The 23,836-nt window shown below is 35.3% G+C and overlaps 1 protein-coding gene across 1 annotated transcript in view; it reads right to left on the bottom strand.

Annotated features, from left to right (window-relative positions):
• The window catches only part of SLC4A10 (solute carrier family 4 member 10), a 263,964-nt gene that overhangs the window by 3,547 nt on the left and 236,581 nt on the right, over positions 1-23,836 (bottom strand). Inside the window, exons 19-24 of the mRNA XM_077154007.1 lie at positions 20,660-20,911; positions 19,400-19,468; positions 14,284-14,457; positions 13,423-13,545; positions 5,315-5,382; positions 2,487-2,603 (exon numbers count right to left, since the gene is read on the bottom strand). Of these exons, the coding sequence (XP_077010122.1) occupies positions 2,487-2,603; positions 5,315-5,382; positions 13,423-13,545; positions 14,284-14,457; positions 19,400-19,468; positions 20,660-20,911 (803 nt within the window). The remainder of the gene's footprint in view (positions 1-2,486; positions 2,604-5,314; positions 5,383-13,422; positions 13,546-14,283; positions 14,458-19,399; positions 19,469-20,659; positions 20,912-23,836) is intronic.

Raw genomic sequence — 23,836 nt, 5'->3', positions numbered from 1 at the left:
GCTTTGGGAGATAATTGCTGTTATTAGTATTGGTAGTTTTAGGATTTCTGGAAATCACACACTTTCTGCCAGAGTTTTCACTGGTGTAAGAATGGAAAGATACTAACTACCTGGAGATATTTTTCTACATCTACAGAAAAATTTAATTTACAGGTTTTATTTATAGATAAAACTTACAGATTTTATCACCTTGAAAGATAAAGGAAGCTGGATAAACTTTCACTCCAGCAATATTTTGGACCACATGTCAGTGGGAATATATGTTCAAATAATAAGATACAAGTGGTTATATCAAAACATTAAGGTCCTGCTTAAAGCACATCATATTGTTCACTAGAGTCAACTTACTATCTAAAGTAATCTAGACACATTTTTAAAATCAATAGGTTTTTCTGGTGAAGGGTATTATTTGACTTTACTATTTACTTAAAGGAGCACATAAAATATCATGTCACAAAAACATTTGCTTGAATAAAAGAAAAAATGGAGGAAGAGTTTAGACTATGAATTCATATAGTAAAAGAATAAAAATAATCTACAATTTTGATTGCCTTGAATCTCCACATATTTTCCTTGGCCAGCACTTTATTTTAAACCTATAAACCTGGACTTAAACATTTTAAAATATCAGAGAAATGCCATATTTTTAATGTGAAAAGGTTCACAAGCACATAATTCAGTGGGCTTGAGAAATTACAATTCTTATAATTTTCTGATTTTCTTCCAAGAGTTCTAGAAAAACAGAATCATCTGAGGATATCTTTATCGGACTGTAGCAGGGATCTTTGAGGAAGGAAGATAAAACATGCTTTAGAATGAAATGTTATTTCTGCTTGAGCTAAGCAGAGAAACACATGAAAGTTTCAAAGTCCTCTTAAAAGAAAGCAACCATCAATCAACAGTCCTTGAGAGCGACTGTTGAGTCATTTATATTAACCTCCTTTGGAGTAAGTGTTGGAGGTGGTTGAGAGAGAGAAAGTGAGAGAAAGAAGAGAAAAGGAAGTGACTAATCCCCAGCTGCTGGGGCAGAGCCTTTCTTGACATCCTCTGTCTTGTTTATGCTGTTTGGGATAGAGATAACACTGAAGCAGCATGCCATTTTGGGGTGACAAAAACCAGGAACAAGAGATACATGCTCGACATTTAACATAGCTTCTTTTTCTATTCCATGCTTCCAAATATTTCCCATGAAGCCAGATATATCTTGCAGGTTTGGGCGCACAGAAATGGAAGCTCCCAGCTTTGTAATTTCTTAATTAAAGAAACAAATATTCTTTTTTTCCAATCTGGAAATTTGTCATTGTTAATATAGTGCTGTGAGATTCATCAATTTATATATGATAAATCTCTGTAAATCATGTTAGGAAAAAAATTAGCACAAGTTTCAAACCCTCTTTAAGAGCTGAGTAGTTACAGAAACATGATAAGCATTCACTTTGATACTGGATCTGAGTTCAGGAGTCTTCATGCCTTTTGCCTCCCCAAAACTCTCACAGAGGACATAGGCTGACCAGGTTTCTAGAAGACACCATTTAACATAAGGAAATATAATGAAGGAATAGGTTTGATGGAGAAGGTCTTACCTTTGGGGAATCAGCTTCTAGAGTGATTAGGAAGGGGAGCTTATGGCAAAATGTAATATAAAAATTAAGTAGAAAAAGTTAATTTAAGATTATGAAAATAAAAGAACTTAAAAATTACAGTAAAACTGTCCTAAATCCCTCAATCACTCTCTAACAAGAGGTATCAGCATAATATAGGAATTATTTTTGCTTCAGATCAGCATCTAAGAAGACTGGATAGTTTGAATTTTTATTTATAAATTATGGAAAATTCAGTTGTTAATCCTATGATGACTTGGTATTTAAAGACAAACTCTCCCCCCAACATGCACTTACAGGAGTTATGGATATCCACATATATTCACAACTATAGGAGTTATGTCTATTTATATACACAGAAGTAAGAATGGATAGGACTTTCTGGAACTGAAAATTTTAGGGTAAAGAGATTAGGGTAGATTTTTAAGTATTGTATAGTGGACCAGAAATATACTAAATGTAAAATCAACATTGCATGTGCTATATGGGTTTAAGAAAGACAGTGGAGAGGGGAGAGTTTGAAAAGTGTAGTCAGACATTTAAGGGGGTCCTGGACAGGGATATTCTCTGGATGAGGAAATATGATAAAAACCCTACTGTAAAAGAGTAGGCCAAAATGAATGTCTAAACACGTCATGCATTGGGACTCATTTATAGCACTATTTCCCCCCACCATAATGGTTTTGAAGTGAACTTTTAATTTGAAAGGATATTGAAAATCATATCATATGTATGATAAATACAGTATCTATCTACTGTCAAAACTAATTTTCTGGACTATTTTAGATCTAAATTTGATGGAAACCAGTACATTCCTTTGCTAATGGCTTCATATCATAAAATGAATGGGATTAGCATATTTTCTCATTATTTTAAAATTCAAACCTTTTAGAAGGAAAGCTTGACTCCTTATCTTTTGAGTTATCAGCAGTAATCAGAAGGTTCCTCCACAAGGCAGTCTTTGACATTTCATCAGAAATATTGATCACAGATGGATCATCTCTAGATAGGAGTTTACCCAAAATGAAATAATAAACATTAAATAAGTAACAGCAGTTGTCCAATGATAGAACTAGCTAGAGGACAATATGCCTTTGTACACTAATTTTGATTATTAGAATTGGAGAAGTATTAAATAATTCTCTCTGTTAAAAATCTAAAAGAAAAATTTCAGTTGTATTGCTCTTTCACTTTGGCTAGGAAAGCCCTTCCTTCCTGCTTCCTAGCAGTGGCCAGACAGCAGAGGAGATGCTGTAGTGACTAGATCCCTATCTGGTCACTGATGTGGGGAAAGCTGTGGATTTGCCCCAGTCAACCTCCCATCTTCACCATCAAATTAAAGAGATTATGTGCTGCATGTTAATGGCTTAACCCTTTGCCCCTAATATTTGTAGTACACAGTCCTTTGAAACCTAGGTCAGATCATAGCAATCCTCTGCTCAGAACCTGGGCAATGGCTCCCCCTCCCTCAGGGTCAAAGTCAAAATCCTTATAGTGGCCTTTATGACTCTAGTGCTCTGCCCCCACACTTACCCCTCTGATCTTGTCTCTTGCTGCCTGCATACCTACTCACTCCTCCCCAGCCAAAATGTCCTCTGGACTGTTCTAGAACATTACAGGCTTGCTGTTGCTTCGAGGTCTTTGAACTTGCTCTTCTCTTGGCTCAGAATGTCCCTTCACAAGCTGTAACCCTTCTCCTCCTTTCCTCCTTTGTTCAAATGCCACCTTTCAGAGAAGCCCTCTCTGTCGACTGTATTTAAAACTGCAATTTTCACCCCTTTCTGGCATTCCATTCTTCTTCTTTACTTTTTGTTTTTATTGCACTTTTGCCATCTGACATATATATTGTATTTGTTAGTTTGTTTATTTTCTGTCTCTCCCTCTGCCCATTTCTACTAGAATATAAGCTTCATGAGGATAGGGATTCTTGACCATTTTTTTCACTGCTGTTCCCAGAACCTAGAACACCCTGGCACTTGACACCCACCCAAAGATATTTCTTGAATAAATAAATGCAGCCTGTGCTTTAGACAGAGGTCTTTCCAAATTCCTGGGGAACCTGCAAAATCAGGGCCTGTACTATGCCAGGTGCTTTTTTTTTTTTTTTTTTCCATTTTGGCACCAATTGTCAACAATTGCAGATGGCATTCAAGATGTTCCAAAACATCTCCAGGGCTAGAAGCACAACCAAATGGCTGCAGCCACAAATCTGAGCCCAAGTCAAAGAAAGTTTCATTGAATGAAGAAAACAGCATCCTTTTTGCCACATGTAGGAATGATACTGAATTGTGAAAAAAATCATGGTCTACAGAGATTCTAGGCTGACTTCACATGACCCTCAGTGGTGGCTGTCCAAAGAAGAGGGCAACAATTCGACCTTTAAGAGGAACATTGAGGGTGCTGAGCAAAATACCTTGAGTGTCATATACTCCCTCCCGTGCCCAATCTGGAAATGTGTTCTTTAGTTCCTCTAATTGCTCCACTTTTTGTTCTCCCTGGAAAGATAGTTTCCTATTAACTCAAAGCATAAGTTCAACTAATTTCTCACTAAGTCTTATGTGGGATACAAATTTTCCATTATGTTATATGACGAAGAAGCACATAAGCAAAAGAAGTTGAGAATGTACACAAAGCTAAACATTTTTTAAAAAAACTTGGAGTACTACTTATATTCTTTAATATGCCAAAGTGCATTGTGAATTTTCAAACTGGAATGCACTATGGAACATTTTCCAAACTTATTCAATCATAAAACTTTTGAGAGGGGTATTGCATGAGATGAGTTTTCTAGAGAATACATTTAGGAATATGCTGGCTCAGCTAAACAACCAACAGGATTTTAAAATTTAAATATTATAAAAAAGAAAGATAAACACCTTCTATACTTTTGCTTACCCTTAAGTGGAAGATAATTATAAACAGAAGAAGTCTATAGGATACAGTTTTAGAATCAGACCCTGAAAATAACAAAAAGTCTCCCTAATATTGTTTTTTTTTTAACACTATGACAAATTTCAGCACTTAGATATCATAAAATTGGGTACTAGCTTATATATAAAACAGAAGTGTACAAGAAAAATATTTACGTTAAACAAAAATGCAACATTTGGCCAAATACTTGGACAAGTTTTTAATCATAAGTCATGGTAGAAGACTTTTCTTTTGCTACGCCTTTGGGCATAAAGAAGATTAGCATATTTTGGAGAGTGTCGTAAATATTTCTTAAAATGACTGGTATAGCTGAATCATTCAACTCAGGAAATAGCTTGTCTCTTTGAAATATCTTTTCTTGGGCAAATCCCCAGAGTTAAAACATTTGTTTGTGATCTACTTATTGAATACCTACCTAGCCCATTTATCTCAGAAGGGATTCTTGAGCCCTCTTTAGTGGTGCTATTTTTATTTTTTTATTTTTGAGAATATGAAATAAGATCTTGCCTTCATGTATATTAAAAAATATGAGAAGAAAAGACTTCAAGCAAAAGTTCATTGCTCCCCTTCGTTAAACATGACTTGGCCATAGTCACACAGATATTAGTGGCAGAATTTAGTACTGGGAACTGGATAATCTAATTCCTGATCTCAGTTCTTTCTATTCTATCACAACTTGAACAAACTTCTACAAGAATTCATACAATGCCAAATTCCTAGACAGAGCAGATAACAACGCATCCCGTTATTTAAAGTGGCATGCGATTAAATTTATGTCTTACCTATAGTGCCCTTCCAGTGGTAGTTGTACAGTGCCTTCATCTTCCATAGCCAGCATACTTTGTTCTTCCTGGAAAGACAAATTTAAAGAATACAAAGTGAACCTGATGAATCTTCATTTTACATTAAAGAAGAAAACAGATTAATGTTCATTATCTAATTAACCTCAGTACCTTCCGGTTTGTTTGCATTTGTTAATGTTAGTGCAGGTCCTTTCAGTAAATCATCAGCCATCAAGAACATAGGTAATTAATGAGCATCTATACCACAAAGTAATTTAAATGCTAACAATGTTGGTTAGTGTAAAACATGATTAATTTCCAAACCGAATAAAAAAATTAAATTTCACAAGAACAACAGTATGGGTAATGTAATCAGTTACATTGTAATAAAGTTGAAATTACATTCCCAGAATACTCTACTAGTAGGGGTTAAGGGATGTATTTAGGGCAAATTTTAATGTGCATCAAAATCACTTGGAGGGCTTGTGAAAACATGGATTACTGCCACCCCCCCCCCAAAAAAAATAAAAAAGAGTTTGAGATTCAGTAGGTCTGGAGTAGGACCCAAGAGCTTGCATTCCTAATAATTCCCAGGTAAATCATTTCTAATGATTTTGCTGGCCTGGAGACCATCCTTTGAGAAGCATTTTTGTAGAGACTTGGAAGAGACAGTAGGAGCTCTCTTCCTGGATGAATTAAAACACATGTGCCTGGATGGGGGAAGAAATGAAATAGTTGATTCCACTTAAGACGTATCTTAGATTTTTGCTTTATGACTCAGATTTCTTCCTATAATGACAATATTCTACCCTGGCCCACGGGGTGGAAATGTTTCATAAATTCATTTCTTCACATACAACATTTTTAAACTGTATCTTTGTGAAGATAATCTTATTACTACCATAGTGAGATGTTGTGGTTTAGTTTTCAAACTTTTAGTTATCAAACTTTTTCAAAGCACCAAAAAAGAAATTAGGATATCTATAAATTATGGTTCCTATTTAAAACATTTAGTAGGGACAATACAAAATATAAGAATTATTGGCTTTAACTCCAGAAAAATGGAACTTTAAGAGGTAGAGAGATAAAGAGCTGGATGATTTTCTGTCCAAAGGGGAACTGATGAGAAACAGTAGGGACAGCCCTGGAGGTTCACCTCCTTCCCTCTTTCAGTAGCTTAGTAGAGAGCTGGACTAAGACAACCTCCAGATAGTCAAGGCCTTTCACTGATGTCAGTCATTATTTTTGGTGCAGAAATTGGTCCTCTATTTGCATGCTCTCTGGTCTTACGATCACTTAATGTATTTTTTGTTACTTAAAGAAACTGTTTTCTAGCCCCTCTTCAGCTAAACTACAAATATACAATGCAGAGTAAGAGTAGGGCTTGTTTTCAATTTTGGAGTACTCTCTGTATATATAACCTGATGGCTGAGAAAGGCCCTTCTCTTCTGGGACCTTGACCATGGTAGATAAAGAATATCTATGCTCAGTCTATGCTGTGGAATAATGGAATGTCCAGGGGGATTTGCATGAGCTTTGCTGCTTCTCTGCTTATAAGATGCCCTCCCCTGATACCCACCCCATAAACTCTATGTTATATTTATACTCTGTGGGCTGATGGCCTGTATCCCTTACCCCTTTGCATGACAGGAAATAATTCTATTATCTTTCTCTGCTGTTCCTCAAGAAAAATTTTTCTTGTAAGAGGCCACAGATGTATTTTATTACTTACTTATTATGCCTAACTCCCTTGCCAAGAACTTCTCTTGGCACTACTGTTAGGACCAATTCAAGGTGAGTACACAGTGCTATTAGTTTGAAGCTAATATCACTTTAAGCATTCAAGCAGCGCTAATCTGCCTCCTAGGAGGAGACATGCCTTGCATTAGTCCCATGTATGGGACATATGACATATATCACCCTAACTAATGTGTGCATCATGGAGGCCATGCACAGAGCATACGTATCCTTTCAGGTGGGAAAGTATTTCTATAGGAGACGTTATCTTAATGCACAAGGAGGGAGATAAAGGGAAGATATATTCAGTGATCCCATGTGCTATTTAAGTAAAACCAAGACACAAGCAAAATGAAATTCTTTCCTTGATTGTCCACTGCAATGAAGCCTTACATCATACAATACCTATTTTGGCCAATTAGAATAAAGTGTCAAGAAGCCAAGTAGAAAAGCTTAATAGAGTGTGAAAGCAAATAAGCTGAAAAGCACAGTGCTGTCAATACTTAGGTTACCTGACAGCAGAAGACTAAGGCTCAAGATTCAATTTAACGGCAAAGAATTGGACCAAAGCTTTGTGAATAATTTTGTGTTTTCCCTCAGATGATTTTCCACTTTTCTCTCAAATTGCTTTCAATAATTATTTTGCACTCTGTGGCTTGTTAGCATGTGTGGGCTTTATACTAGTCATAATTCTATCCAAACAAAAACTCATCACCTCTAAAGATAGCATTTCCAAGCCATGCTTATCTGAAGAGAAGGGTGGCAGAGCAGCCGCTGCCTGCAGTGCCAGAAGGAAGCTGGGTGGGCCCCAGAGCGCGGGGATGGATGGCCTGCTGCATCCCAGGCAGCACTGTCAGGAAAGCCAAAAACTGACACTTTCTGGGGAGGAGCAGAGTCAAATTGGGCACTAGTGGTCACGACAATCACAACCCCGTTTATCTCAATCAAACAGGAAAAGAGAGAGTGTGAATGCATAGCGCTAACCGGGTATCTACCACTTTATGTCAGAAGTACTTTCAAAAGAGTTCCATTCAGCACTTCATTTACACAGGGTCCATCAAAAACATGCTGAGATCTTCCACATGGTGAATATGTTATAGGGATGGTGATCAAAGTTTAACCAAGAACATCCAATGGGGGTTCGCCAATTTCACCAGGGGAATATTCGTGCTGTGATTTAAATGCCACCTTTTAATTATGATATCCAGAGCATTTTTCAAACACTAAATAAGCAAAGGAAAGTTAATGCTATGTCCAGCAAAAGGCAGGAAAGTTGAGGCTTCCAAAAGCTAATCTATTCGACAGTATCCAAACATTCACTGAGCATGTATTATGTGCCAGGCATATGGTGAACAAAAAAGAATAATCCAGGAGCTATTAATTAATCCATCCAGCAAATATGTATTAAGCATCTATGAGAAGGCTAATCTGTTAGGTACTGGGGTTACAACAATGGAAAGAAAGATATAATCCCTCAGAGAATGAGAAGGATCCCACCTTGAAAAGTATAAGAGCAGAGGAAATGGAGTCTGAGCTGGTCTTATTTGATCAGGGACTATAGAAAAGAAGAAACTAGGTGGGAAGAAACAACGTGGGCCAAGGAAAACAGGGAGGAAGAAAAAACATATTTTGCATGACAATTAACATGAAGACAGGCTGGAGCTGAGGGATTGTGCTGAGTTGAAGTGGAAAATAATATTGGAGCCAAATTTTGGGATGTTTTTAATGAAAAGGACGTTATATATTAAATTGTATCATGAGTCTGAATTGTATTCTGCAATAGCATAAAAAATACAATTTAGATATCATGATACCTTTAAGTACCTTTAGTGTTATTATATCCATTTTTTTCAGGTAAAGTCTGGATCTACGTAGGAGCCCCTAAATAGCTCAAAGTACCAACAACAACAACAGAGAGCCAATGTCACAAAGATGCTTAGCGTATTACAGAGAGAAAATATTCAGCAACAATAGAATTCATAGATTCTTAAGAGATGGAAAGGACTTCAGAAATCAAGTTCAACCCTCTTATTTTACTCAAGAATCAAAAGAGGCCTCCAGAACATGTGTCTGAACATTCCCTTCCCCAACTATTAATAGCATATTTCATGCAGCAAGCATTACATAATATATACAGATTGATATATATATATTTTTTACTATTGAAAGCACTTGTTCTAGACATACCATTTTGCCAAACTTATTTTTATCAGTTAATTGTTTATGATGAAAATCTTTACACAATATGTGCATATATATTTATTAAAAGTACTTTGAAACCATAAAATGTTGTGTTTAAATAGGTGATTCTTATGATTTCCAACAGATAGAAGAGCTAATACATAAAACTACTCACCTAAAGAAAGCTGGAAAGAAAGAAATGTGGGGGGGGGTAGGGGAGAGTCCATACAGAATCCACATAAACAATAAACAGATGGACACAACATACATAATTCACCAGAATATTTGATTCAGTGCCTCTTTGTGACTTTTCTAAATTATTACAAAATGCAGAAATTCTGCTGGTACCATCAGATTTAGAAGATTGTATAGTGGAGATAGAGATTCTGTGGTTTTAAGGAAATTCTTACTTCAAGGTAAGGTCTTACTAAACACAGATTGCTGCTCTGCCAGCTCCACACCCCCACCTGAGTTTTGATTAAGGTCTGGCATGGGGATTGAGAATTAGCATTTCTAACAAGTTGCCAGGTGTTGGCTGATTGCAGCAGAGGTTCTCGGACCACACTACTAGAATCACTGCTTGAAGGAGAATAGGCTTGCCCCCAATCTAAGATTTAATTTCAAAGACATTTTGCCTGTGTACTAATTAGGCCATGCTTCCAGAATCCACAACCAATTCTGGTCTTTCTTAGTAAGACATGCTCTGTTACTTAATTGCATTTGCTTTCAGATAGTTTTTATATTTTCTTGGCCTTTCTCATGATTGCGCTTTATACAGATCAGAAGGTTCCAATTGCCCTTTTTGTTTTCTCCTAAAGCATATACGTTATTGAGCCCTCCCACCCCCTCGCCCACCCCCCTACCCAACCCCCATGCCCACCCCCATCCCCTGTAAACCAAGAGGTGCCAATATGATGATCTCTTCCACAGAGATGAATTTCCAGGGTTTATCTAACATTAACCCCATTTTACCCTGCCCAGGAGCAAACATTCTGCTGGGGTTTTCTACTTTTAACAGTAGCCCTTTGTCAAATGTGTACTATGTCCTAGAGAATATTTAAGTAGGAAGGAAGACATGTTGGTACTCTGAGCACATTTGGACATCCAGAATTTGATTCTTCAGTCTTCCCTTTACACAGAGCAATGTGCAAAATGTCAGGGTTCCAATATTCATTTCTACCCTGATTATAATCCTTTCTTTCTAAAAACTGAAGCATATGCATATGCATATGCATGAAGTACATGAAAATTTGGAACAGAAGCTCTGCGACCTTGGACTGGCCTGTGTAGCTATTTATTCTGCTTAGCTCATTATTGAATTTTAAGGTCAAACTAATGTTTTCTCAATGCCATAGACTAGAAGTGGGTTACTGATAGGAAAACCCAGGAGGATAAAGGTACAAGCTTGTAACTATCATCAAAAGGACAAGAGGTGAGCCTACTTTAAATTCAAGTCTCAGGGAACGGAGACATTTCTACTGTTTATCATCTTGCCAGATCACGATCAAAGTTACTCAATTAATTTGAGCAATTTCAGAAATACAACATTTCTGGAGAACTTGTCTGTTTACTACCTTAATGCACTAATCTCTGGAAGGCTGGGCCTTGGTTTAGATGTGACAGTAAGAATATCCTTCAATGGAGTCCATAAGACTCGAGAAAATGAAATACTGACATCTAGGTGATCCAGTAGAAAACGAACCAGTAATTTAAATCTTAGTTTAATCTTTCCTAACTCCTCCTACTCTCTGTACTGATCATACTCTTTTAATACTAATTTCAAATGAGAAAAATGAACATTTTTAAACTTCTTCTTCTCTCTATAGTTTTCAGATGAAGAATTATCTCTCCTTGCCCTGGTCAGAAATATATTTTCATGTTCAATTGTGGATTATTTCTTAGCTACATTTATGCTTCTCTTTTTTTCTTTCTGTTTACTGAAGATCACATGAAAGTAATATCATATCAATCTATTTAGATTTTAAGGATCTGTAAACTGATCTGGTTAATATATTGCAAGGCATTTTCTCCCCTCATACTCAGACCTGAGGGGCACAGTCATAAATTGTCCCCAATAAATCTTTAATCTATGTTTCTATCCTTCCTCAAAACATGAGTTCCAGGAAATTTGATAATATTTAGTTACTTCTAAAATCTTTATCCTCATAATTAGAAAATTCCAAACATCCATTGGAGTACAGTGGGTATGTAATGTAAAAAGGTTAGAACCTCATTACATTAGGGTCTCTGCCTATCTGAGATTCATAAATTCCAAAATGGACATAGGGCACACACACAGATAAATTCCATATATAACAGTTACATGAGTGGGTCTGGGCAACGGCAATAGAAGTTCTAATATAGTTTATGATTACCATCAACTCTGTTCCTCCTGTGTGTTTTCCTTGTACAAAGTCCTAAGAAGAGCAAGAATGTTCCATGCTATGAGGGTGGATGGGGGGAGTTGGTACATGGCCAAAGAGAAAGCTTACGGAAGGAATGATTGTATGGCTGGAGCTGTTCCTAGCTTATTCCAACAGAAGTAGTGAAGACATTTGACTAGAAACCAAAGCAATAAGTGTTATATTCGAAATCATTTTCTTTGGAATTTAAACCTCCTTGGAAATTGTTTTCAATCTGAATGATTTTATTTACTTTAACTATGGATAATTAAAGGTTTAGAATTTTTCTATTCTGGTCTCCATCTTATTTAATTTGGACCAAATTCTGGATTTCCTTTAATAGTATCTGAGGATGAAAGGAAACATTTACTAAAACTACAGCATTAAAAATAAAAAGTGCCTATCAAAATATCCAAGTTACAGTCTTATTTTAAAAGTTTTTAAATAAGAATCTCTATATCAAACAGAAAAATAGAGAACTAATGACAATAGTATACTGTGATGTTTTTAGTGTTACATTAATATTACTGGAAGTATGATTTTAATCATGCTTTCTACATCATTTGGGAAAAATGAAATATTCATACAGAATTAAGATACATTATGGTGAAGCACTTGAAGGGAGAATCTATTAAGTCCCATTTCCCAATGGGACTCCATGGGAAATAATGGAATTGCCAGACATTACACATTTAGCAGCCGTATTTCTAGATACATCTGAGCAGAAACCTCATTAGACCTTATGGCTCAATCAGGCCTCATTAAGTGATTGTGCAAAACCTAAGACCGCTGAAATGCTTACAAATGGATTTCCTAAGGAGAGGAATGGATCCATGGTTTGAGAAAATATTCTTTAGATAGGACACTGTATATTTACCAATCATCTTGTAGATGAAGGAAAAATAGAAAGTGTATAGTTCAACCCAAATATTTCATACACCCAGAAGTTATGTTTCTATTTTTTATAACCTATGGGTTCAACCGTTCTGCTAAATGTTTTTTTTTCATGCATAGGCTTTGTAGTTTTTATATACTTAATTGTATTTATTTTGTACTTTTTATTACTAGCCATAACAATAGAACCATGCTTACACATGAACTTTAAAAGCTTAAAGCAAATTGTTTTAACATATAGATTAGTGCAGATGAGTAATTCATGAAAGTATTTTAAATTCCTAAAGTTTCTTAACAACATTTACTCAATCCTAAATCACTATGAAAGCAAATCAGATTAAACATTTCTTCCTCTTAAGTAATTCGTCTATTTCAAGAATGATTAATTTTTCATTAAAATCTTTTCATTAAACTTTGTTCCCTAGAAAGATACAAACACTAATGATGTCTCCTTTTATCTTCTCACATATTCAACCAAAAAGCAATCACTGCATGACCACAATTTGGAAACAGTTAAACATCAGTAAGTTTCTGCCCTCCACAGGGCAGACATGAGGAAATAATTCCAATGAAATACGCAAATATTTTGTACTTAATTAACCTTCAAATGATCAGAAAAATAAGTCTTACTATTCAAAGGGTAATTAAGTACAAGTATTTGCATATTTCATTAGGATTTGATTTTCTCACTTAAGGTCTTTGTTTACTCTCTGAAAAAGTTCCATCTTTATGATTTTAAACATTAAACTCCCAAACTAGCCCACCCGTGTTTGTTAGCAATTATTATCTAAAGATAAAACACAATAATTTAGTTTTGCAGAGGTATTACTGTGCAAGTGTCTATCTTCTATCTTTATTTTTTGAAAAAACAAGATACTGATTTTGGTGACTTACTTCTTTTTCAGCATCTTCTAGTTTTTTTTTCTTACTCTCAGGCATTAAATCATCCAACCAGCTGAGTTCCCTTTTGGTAAATAATAAGTCCATCAACTTTCTTACAAATACCAGAGCTAATACCTGAAACAAATAGTAAAATAGTTTAAAACAGAAATGGGGATGTAGGCTTTGTTTTTTGGGGGGTAGGGTGGGGTATTGGGTAGAAGTTAATTTAGATTAGGGCTGAGATTAAAGATACATGAGTATAAAACACATTATCTGGAATTTTGTGTCCTTTATTTCCTTTTCTCATCACATCCCTAGAATAATGGCTATGATTTTATTCATTAAAGGAGTCATTTAAAGAAGCTTTATTAAAAAAAAAGTTTTTGAATGCTTTCTTAACTTCATGTAGTTGCTATCCTACAGCATTTTAAATGAAAAAGAGACCATTCTTATCTATGCTGGTAATATTTTCATTTATTTATTGTTTTTCAAATCGACTATATTTTTGGCAGTATTTGAAACCTGTCTGAAACATGTAATGAAATTAAATTTTTTAAAAAAATCTCTCTAACTTTTCAGATTTGCTAATATATCTTTAATGTTAAATTTTGAAAGTTTAAATTTTTTTCATTCAACTTTAATTAATACTAACTACCAACAATATTCAAAATGATAGGGAGACAAAATTAATAAAAATCACTAAAGTTCACAGATAAACCCTATTTTAAACACTTGTTTTCATTGCTAAAGTTTATATTAGAGTTTCTAATAATTGTCCCATGTGACCCTATTGTTCCAATTTCAGTTCACGTGCTTACAAAGAGAGCAGAATATCAGACGAAGAACAAAAGAGTTGACGAAGAAGTTTCATACCATCATGGGAAAAACAATAGCAGCTCTTGAAACTTTTATTATCCACAAAAGGCCAAGGCAACTCATCTGAATAATTGTGAAGAGATGAACTTTACGCAGTGGTACATGCCTCAGATATATAAAATCTGGTTGATGTTTTGCAGGCATCCAGAAGAGCCTTATTCTATCAAAGAGCTGCAAGATAAATAGACTAAATTGCTTCTAAGAGTAATGCAACAAGGAAAGTAGGACAAGTAGATGCTTACTGTGGTAAAAAAAAAAAAAATCAGGTTCACATGACATATCCTGATCACACCTAGGTTGATATTCAGGCATTAGGACAATGGGATTGTTATGCTTACACTCTCAAAGAATGCAATTTCATTTTAATAGAATCACACATTTTCTTTAATGTGGAAAGAGGTGATAATTTAGAAGAGCTTAAAAACGTTCACTCCAATGCAAGATGTTGCTACCTGGGAGAGTGAACCCTGAGGAAAAAAGCAGATCATCATCCTCTTTCATTGTCATATTATAATCCTTCCTTTTATCTGCTCCTTGAATACTGGAGCTTCCTGGACTCCCATTTTCTGTCCTCTTCTCTCCCAGAATAGTTCATCCACACCCACGATTTCCTCTTCCACAAACCTGCTATTCTCTCTCTCTCCTGAGTTCTAGCCCCAGAAGTTGGGGAGCATGTTTTGACCTTCTTATTTTGACTCTACTTCTTGTATCCCTAACAGGGTTTGGATGTCATCTTTACATGCACAAACATCCTAGCCATAAACATTTAACCGAGATGTATTTTTACTAAGAAAGGATTTTCCAGAGCAAAAAACTTTGATAACTCAGTTTCATTTCTTGGTCAGTGTCCTATACTGCACTATTAACCATCCATATTTTTCAACTGCACTTCTATTGAAATTATTTTTATTTGGATCAATGCTATTTCTGTTTAAATTTTCCCATAAAGATAATTTAATTATTTTTGGACTATATGATATATTATTATAGCTTTGACTGTGAGGCCATTTTTATCTACTAAACCAAATCTTCGCAATTCATATGTGGACTAAATTTTTACAAGGAGATTTAATTATTCTATCACATTTCACTTAGCAGCAAATTGTACCACACATTAGTTTTATTTTATGTGGAACAATTGTTTAATTTTTCTCAGGCTAATTTTTTTAGTTTTCGGTGTTTCCAACAAGAAGTGATTATTTAGAAAATGGTGGTTTTAATCACTGTTCTATTTTATGAAATATCTAGAGTCAAATATCCATTACCTATTTTTAAAAGTCAGATTTTATTTCATAGCTAATCTATGAGAAAATTGTGAGCAATTCTCATCAAAGATACCAAATGTACCCGAAAATACAGAGAACAAATATTCATGGGGTCAAAATGTTAGGGTCAAAACATCCATTTTCATCAAAACCTACTTGTATCGATAATAGTAACTTCAAACTCAACACAAATCCATAAATCCGTTCTTCCTCTGGCATTCTTGGTCTTATGTCCTGGCATGGCCCTTTTTCACTCAGTCCTCTAAACTAAAATCATTCATATGTTAGTTCATCCACTCATTCATTCAATATTTATATTCTTTCATACCTTCCAAATTTATGTATTGGAAACTTTCTATGCAGAGGAGTGAATTCATCCTTGCTCATTCCTCGACATACTGTCCACATATATGTCCTCAAGTGTTCTCATTTCTGTCTCCTAAATATCTCTTAAAATTAGAAGTCAAACAAACAAATAAAACTTGGTGCATGGTGAAGGTGGGAATAGGGAATAAATAAAGTAAAATTCCCTGGCTTACAGATGCATATTTTAGTTTCTATAGAACTAATTTTTCTCAGCCATCATTTCTCCATTTGTGGAGCTGTTATTGCATAAGTGTACTTCAGTGTGTGGGTGCTTCAATTGTTATTGTTTAAATGGCACATTTGCTTTACTTTGGATTCCTGAAGTGTTGGAATGAATATAGATGTGGTTATGTATCTGAATACAGAAACAGAATTCGTGAGAACATTGTGATCTGATTTTCCAGCTATGTTCCATGGTGGGGAGCCTAGATAATAAGTTTCTTAGTATGGTCAAATAACCAGGTAACATAGATTCTTTCAACAGACAGGACAACAAATTAACATGCTCCTTAAACTGTTGATGCCAGCAATGTTAATTATTACTATTCAAGTCATAAGAATCATGAGAAATGTGTTCTGAGTTTTGCATCTGGCTTTTATCTTGCCCTAATATCACTATCCCTTCTCCTTACCCGGTTAGCTATACTTCCAATAGGAACTTTAACTCCTGAGCTTGGGGCGTTCTTTAATTTCCAGCTAACCTCATTCTCAGTGTGAGACCTTGCTTTTCAATGCATAACCCTGCTTGCTGTTTCATTTTTTGTTATTTAAAACTCATTATACTTATCTCATAGGCTTTTGATAATGTTTTCCTCAATTTTCATTTGAAAGATTCACACCCTAAATAATTCCAAAACTTGACATTTTTGTTTAATTCTAAACCTCATGGGTATAAAATCATGTGAGCGGAATTAAGGGGAAAAATCTGTTGAAACCTATCAAAATGATTTTACTTTGTTTCTTAAACTTCTGGTGCTGTATTTATGTGAGCCTGGGGCCTAATAATAAATACTTTTCACTTTGAGATGAAATTAGTACTCGTGGAACTTTTGCCAACGGCATAAAAACAGCAAAACAAATAAACAAAACCTCTTCAGCACTCTTCTCTATCCGCCTTACCAAACCAATTTTATCAAAATAAACTTTTCATACATGAAATTTAGTTTGAGTAAATTAAATTTAATTCAAGTAAAAATTAGACACATAACACCTCTCAACCATTTCCCTCTCCCAAATTAATTGTACCCATTATCAGGAAGAAGACTCAAACTATTTACTTTGGGTGCTCGGAGAACTTACAATGACTTCATATTGAATTTGTGCCTCAGTTCTAACATCTAGCAGTGTCCTAAGGCCTGAGCTCTCTTTTCCCAAAGCCAGAAGGGAAAGAGATCCCATGCTGCCTGTTCCTCAGACAGGTGACTTTTACCTGTCTTTGAAAGAAATCAAGTCTAGTTGTGAGCATAGAAAAAGATGTAATTTATAATTTCCTTTAGAAAACAAACAAAAAAGATATATTAAAATAAATAAGCCTCAAAATTTAAGAAAATTTAAGTGTTTGGCTAAGTAATATTAACTTATAAAACGAGATTATCCAAAGGCAAATTTAAGATCTGTATGAATCTCTCATGGTTCCTATAACTTTGTTGCTTAAAACAACAGAAATTTATTCTCTCACAGTAGTGGAAAAGTCAGAAATCAAGGTGTTACCACAGCCATGCTCCCTAAAGAATGTCTAAGGGGAGAATCCTTCCTTGCCTCTTCCAGCCCCTGGGGGCTTCTAGCATTCCTTGATTTAGGGCAGCATAAATCCAATCTCTACCTGCCACTTCATGTGACCCTCTTCCCGTTGTCTCTGTGTCCTCTCTTTTAAAAGGACACCAGTTATCGGATTTAGGGCCTATCCTAAATCAAGATGATTTCATCATCGTAAGATCCTTAACTCATTTCAAAAGCCCTATTTCCAAATACAATTACATTCTTGTAACTTAGGGTGTAAGTGGACATGAAATTTTGGGGGGGGGGTAAAGGAGTGGGGGCACAATGTAACATACTACAGTATCATAAAAGAAATAAGCAAGAAGAATTTGCTAGCAGCCTCTATAAAGATTTAGAACACACCTGTGGTAGTTAGTATCTGCAAATATTTTGATCCTCTTTTCTTCAAAAGATGGAATCTAGTTTCCCCTCCCTTGAGTGCAAGCTGAACTTTGTGATGTGCTTCCAACAAAGAGAAAAAAGCAGAAGTGACAGTGTGGGACTGTGTAGACCAAGTCAAAAGGCACTGTGACTTCATCCTCATTCTCTCTCTGGTACTGTGCAGTCTAGAGGAAGTTAACTTCCTTGCCATGAGGACACTGAAATGTCCTACATGAGATGCCCACCTGGCAAGAACTGATTCCTGCCACCAATAGCCAGAGAGGGGCTGAGGTCTCCTGCCCAGAGCCGTGTGCCTGTGAGGAAGCTACGCTGGAAGTAGATCTTCTGGTCCTATTCAAGCCTTCAGACGACAACCCCTGACAGCAGCTAACAGCAACCACATGACACACCTTGAGTTAGAGCAGCCTGGCTAAGCTGTTTCCAAAATCACAACCCATGGCAACTGTGAGATGACAAATATTTGTTGTTTTAAGCCAAATTTTGGAGTTAAGTTTAATTTGGGTGGCGGTGGGTTGTAATTTATTTTGCAGCAATAGAAAAGTAATATAACATCTATACTTATGCAATGCATATGTTCTTTCTTGTATTTTGAAGCTGCTTTATCCTATAGCTATATTTTAGTTTAATTAATAATATAGCTATACATACAATTATAATGATAGAAAAAGAAACATAAAAGAAAAATAATCACCCAGAATCTCACTGTCTTAAATTGTTTTCAGTTCTTCACCTTCCTTTCTAATTCAGTCCATATCCATATTTTATAAACTTATGGTAGGTATAACTTTTTCCCTACTTTTTTGCTTTGAATTATATCATAAGACTTATCACTGTGTGACTTTTACAGACTTCATAGTTATCAACTTTAAGGAAATGTACTATAGATGACTTAATTATTTTACTCCTATTAGTTGTGTTGTTTCCAAAAGTTTGATAAATAAAATGAACATCTTTCTACATAAAGCTTTTTCTATTCTCATGGATTGATGTCCACAAACATGATTATAGTGTCAAAAATTATAAGTATTTGAAATGCATTGTTATTAGTTTTCTAAAAAGGCTTTAAAAATCTAAACCTTAAACAGTTTTATATATTTATGGTAAACAAAAATACCTCAAGATTGTGATCATTTGATGCTGGAGCAAACCCTGCTTCAAACTTTTTTAATGTTGGTAAATCCGACTAGTTTGGAGAAATTTAATTGTGGTCTGAAAGCTGCTCCCTCAGATGATGTCATTTTCTTAGCTGTCACATGACTTAGCATCAATAGACCTTAAGATAAGTCATCAAAGATGTGCTTGTATTACTGTAAGCAAGTTACCTGAATTCCCTTTAGAGACGAAGCACCCATATAAAGAAATACTCCATATAGCACTGGCATGGGAATAAACTGTAAAAGAACAATGTGGAAAAGGCAAAGATTATTTTCAACATAAAACTGTCATGCTATTTTACACTTAACAAAACAAAAACAAAAATTAAAATATTATATGTTAGAAGCAACATTTGGCAGAGCCAGGAGATATGGGTTCAAATCCCAGCTCTAGCAATTTTTAGGTACGTAAATATAGATAAATTACTCAAGCTTTCTTTGCCTAAGTTTCCCAGCCTCTGAAAAGGAGTGATAATAATAGGGTTGCCATGAGTATTAAATAGGTCAAAACCTATAAAATATTGTCTCATACACAGTAAGCAATAGATATTAACTATAATTATTATGCCACTTTTAGACAATTTGAATTTTGTTTCTCCATAGTGAAATATTTAAATTAAAGGTGAAGAGTGAATGTAACATTTATATGCTGTTCCTCCCTTATGCCAAATATTTGTAAACATGTAGATTGTTGTACTTTTCTCTTTTCAGTGTAATAGCTCAGCGTCATCCTATCTCTATGAGATTATTATTTATATAATGCAGAAATTAACTCTTGTAAATGCATTTGTGATTAAATTATTTAATTAGAATTTTCAAATTATAGACAACTTAAAGTGAGTTATACTTTAAATGCAATTAACACACCTCAGAAAATATGTGCCAAAATTACATGACAAGATAATTATACTCTACTGCTCTTCAAAATGGTTTTGATTATTGTAAGTGAAGGATAGGTACACACAATGATGGTATCATAGAAAGCACATATATGACCACGGACATGACTGTCCTTCTCTCTGTACTCCCATCTTACATTAAGTAACATTAATTGCAAATATATATGTCCACAAACAAAAATTAGAAACTTTATTTTGTGTAAACCTGCAGTGAACTTAGAAATTCAGTCAGAAATAATGAGTGGCTGTTCTCATAGGTTGATCAATGTTTCAAAATTAGGAAAATTTACACACCTAAATTTTACTTTGCCAAACTTAATTTTTATATATTTAAGGTTTCTAAACTATAAGACATAATTTCCTCCCTTAGGTTAAAAAGAATTATATAAACATGGTAAGAAAAAACTATCGCTTTCATCATGTGCCACACAATATTTTTAGATCTTTAGCTTAGATTCAAATGAAATCCCCTAAACAATGATAAATATATTCTGACTTCTCTCAAATTTAAAAAGACACATTTCATTACCTTTAGAATACTGGTCATAAAGACAGATGAACCCATAAGAACAAAAATCATAAGACCAGTAACCCTTTGCTCCCGAATACCAAGAAATTTGGGTTGTTCTCCTGGTGCTGAACATTCTGATTCCAGTTTCAGACTGTTCACATGCGTGATAGAGAGGACAGTGGCAGCCACAAACCACGGCAGGCCCATGATGGAGCACACACCAAGCATGACAGCCACCATTAACAGATCCAGGTGGTACCCACAACCTTTCTGTAAAAAAAAAGAAAGAAAAGAGGCTTATCATAGGACCTGAATTTAGCAGAGAGACAGATGATACCCCCGTCATGGAGCAATAAGAATAGAAAAGAGATACTACTTTGAGTCTTAAACAATTGAATCTAAAATGCAACATAAATTAAAGAAACAAAGGTAATGGTCTCAAAAGATATAATGCACTTAAAGAAAAGTTGCAGAGGCGGATGTTCCTATTGCAATGACGATGACAGTGGTCCTATATACTTTTATAGGTTTAACGTATTTCTGAGTTAATGTTACATTCATTTCAATTCTATCTTCATTGGGTACATAAAGACATTATCAAATACAATCACTTGACATAATTTCCTTATATGGGCAAGTTAATTCTCAATTCATTAATATATCCACTCAGTCCTTATTAAATCATGCAACAAATATTGAGTATCAACCATATACCAGGCATTAGGCAGAGAAAATTAAAATAAGTAAGAAACAATACTGACAGCAGAGCTAAGCATGGTTTATTTTGAATAGAAACCACTCTCCTGACAATGCCAAAGAAGCCCTTATTAGATCTCTGAAGCTAAACTCTTCTTAAACATTCAGTCTCCAATTCCATCTTTTGACTCAATAGGTAACTTTTAGAGGGAAGAATAATACCATAGAGCATAAAGTTCCCTTTTGTATACATATTTTTATTTCAATATAATGCTAGTTGTTCTCACTTGCTTCAGTTTCAGTACTAGAAAAAATTTGGTTTCTCCTTTAAATGATTGTTTTGTGTTTTCTATGTCTTTTGTAATTCTATTCCACTATCACTGGTTTCCAGGTATTGCAAACTTAACATGCTTCCTAGGATCAGGCAGGAAACGCAGATGAAGAAAAATGGGTGCAATGGGGCAGGTAAACATATGGAGAACTGGAAACTGCACTCCTTTGGATGGGGTGATTAAGGAAGGTAGTTGAAGATAGGAGACAGCCATATGAGGGTCTCTTCCTCCTTAGTCTGCCAACAATTTAGTGGCACCCTTCTTTGGGTCAGTTTGGCTGTGCAATGCCACAGTTCACCAAAATGCTTAAACTCAATTTCCCTGACAAAGATGACTGATAACTTTTCTTTCCAAGTAACTTAGGAAAGAATTTTCATTATTAAGAAGTGGAAAATGAAAAGAGAAATAGCCGGTGGGCCACGGTAGCTCAGCAGGCAGAGTTCTCGCCTGTCATGCCGGAGACCCAGGTTTGATTCCTGGTGCCTCCCCAAGCAAAAATAAAATAGCCTGGAGTCAGCAAAAACAAAAAGACATAGGAAGAGCCTTCACCAGGGGCTTAATATCCTTCCATTGCCCTGTTTCAAAACATTTAGGAAGATGAAGTTCCATGGAATAGAACTCAGTTTTTGGTTCCTTTTTAGGACTAGTCTTAAGGAGTCACAGGAGTGTTTTGCCCTAGGGATTCTGGAGTGAGAAGGATAAAAACAATGAAGGACCTAACTACTCACGAACCTGCCTCTTAGGGAGTGCAATGTGAATGGTGTCCCCCAGAGTAGTGGTACTGCTAGGACAGAATGGAAGCCATAAGAAGTGATGGTGGCTACAAAATGAACATCAAAGGAGGGCAGAGGGCAGGGGAATTGAGAGTCAAGCTCATGCTTTAATACAGCCTGGATGTACCCAGAATCCATGTTCACCATCGCTTAATAGTATGAGGAAGGCCCTCATGTTAGCAAATTCTGTAACTCTCATTTAGTGTTTTAAAATATGATTCAATTGTAAAGAGTGGGATTCCGAATTGCAGGAAGTGGGCAAAAGAATGCTTTCAGAGGGAATAATTTCCTTTCCTAAATTAGAGACGATAGCTATGGAAAGTACCAATATATAACGAAAACAAAAAGTACTATTCCCCCCTAATTATGTTGTACAACAATGGGAGCATCTTGATTTAATGTGAATCAAAGAAAATAAAGCAGTTCTGGTAATTCCACTAATTAATCCACATCCTTCTTCTTGCCTTTCATTTAAAATGTCTTAAAACACTTGGACTTTGTAACCAAATTAGTAGCTGATACGCATGCCAGCCAAAGGGAAGTATCCCTTTGTCAGAGAGAGAACTCTGCACCTTCTAACATATTTCTGTACAATTTTTTCTCAAATAAAGACAGAACCAGAGCTTTTATTCTCACATTCATCCATGAATCATGGAATATGGACATATGGGAGGAAAGGGGAGCATAGCAACAGGTGATGCTACACCAGACCCCACTAAAACCAACATGCAGCAAGACAAGAGGCCAGCCAAGAGGACCATCTGATACCCAGATGCCACTGCTGAAAAAATCCATTTCAAAGCTTGGCAGCAATTTCCTGCATCTGTCAAGTTAACCACATAAAAGACTATAGATTGACATGAAGAACCATGCTGACAAAGAGGGCAAAAAAGAACATATCAAATGCCATAATCATCAAGAGAATGTGGTGCCAAATGAATGTTGCAAATGCATTCATTTGCTCAAGTGATCTGGGATTGTATTGCTGTTTATTAAAAAATGATGTCAAAAGAAGCCTGAACTGTCTACAGAAACATGTAGAAAAGCCCATAGTTGTATTTTAACAGAAACTTTTCTCTCGTAAGATATTCTTCTTTATTCCCACTTTTAGAGACTGTACTTTAAAAAACACAAATAGAAATCTTAATGAATTTCAGAGGAGTACTGTTATTCTATACATAACCCACTTCTCTAGAGAAGAAACAAAAAAAATGCTAGAGAATATGAATATATCTCTATATCTTCATCCATATCTACATCTATGTAAGTTATATATGATACTTAGCATTCTAAAATTTTTACATTTGCAGCTTTTATAATTCTTTAGATACCCAAATATTTCATAAGGTATAGTAAGTTTGAGTTTTATTAAATTTAAGCCCCTTGATTCTGAG

The sequence above is a fragment of the Tamandua tetradactyla genome, chromosome 3 (assembly GCF_023851605.1).
Source record: "Tamandua tetradactyla isolate mTamTet1 chromosome 3, mTamTet1.pri, whole genome shotgun sequence".
NCBI lineage: Eukaryota > Metazoa > Chordata > Mammalia > Pilosa > Myrmecophagidae > Tamandua > Tamandua tetradactyla.
Note: the sequence above shows the minus strand (reverse complement) of the source record. Positions and strands in the feature narration are given on the sequence as shown.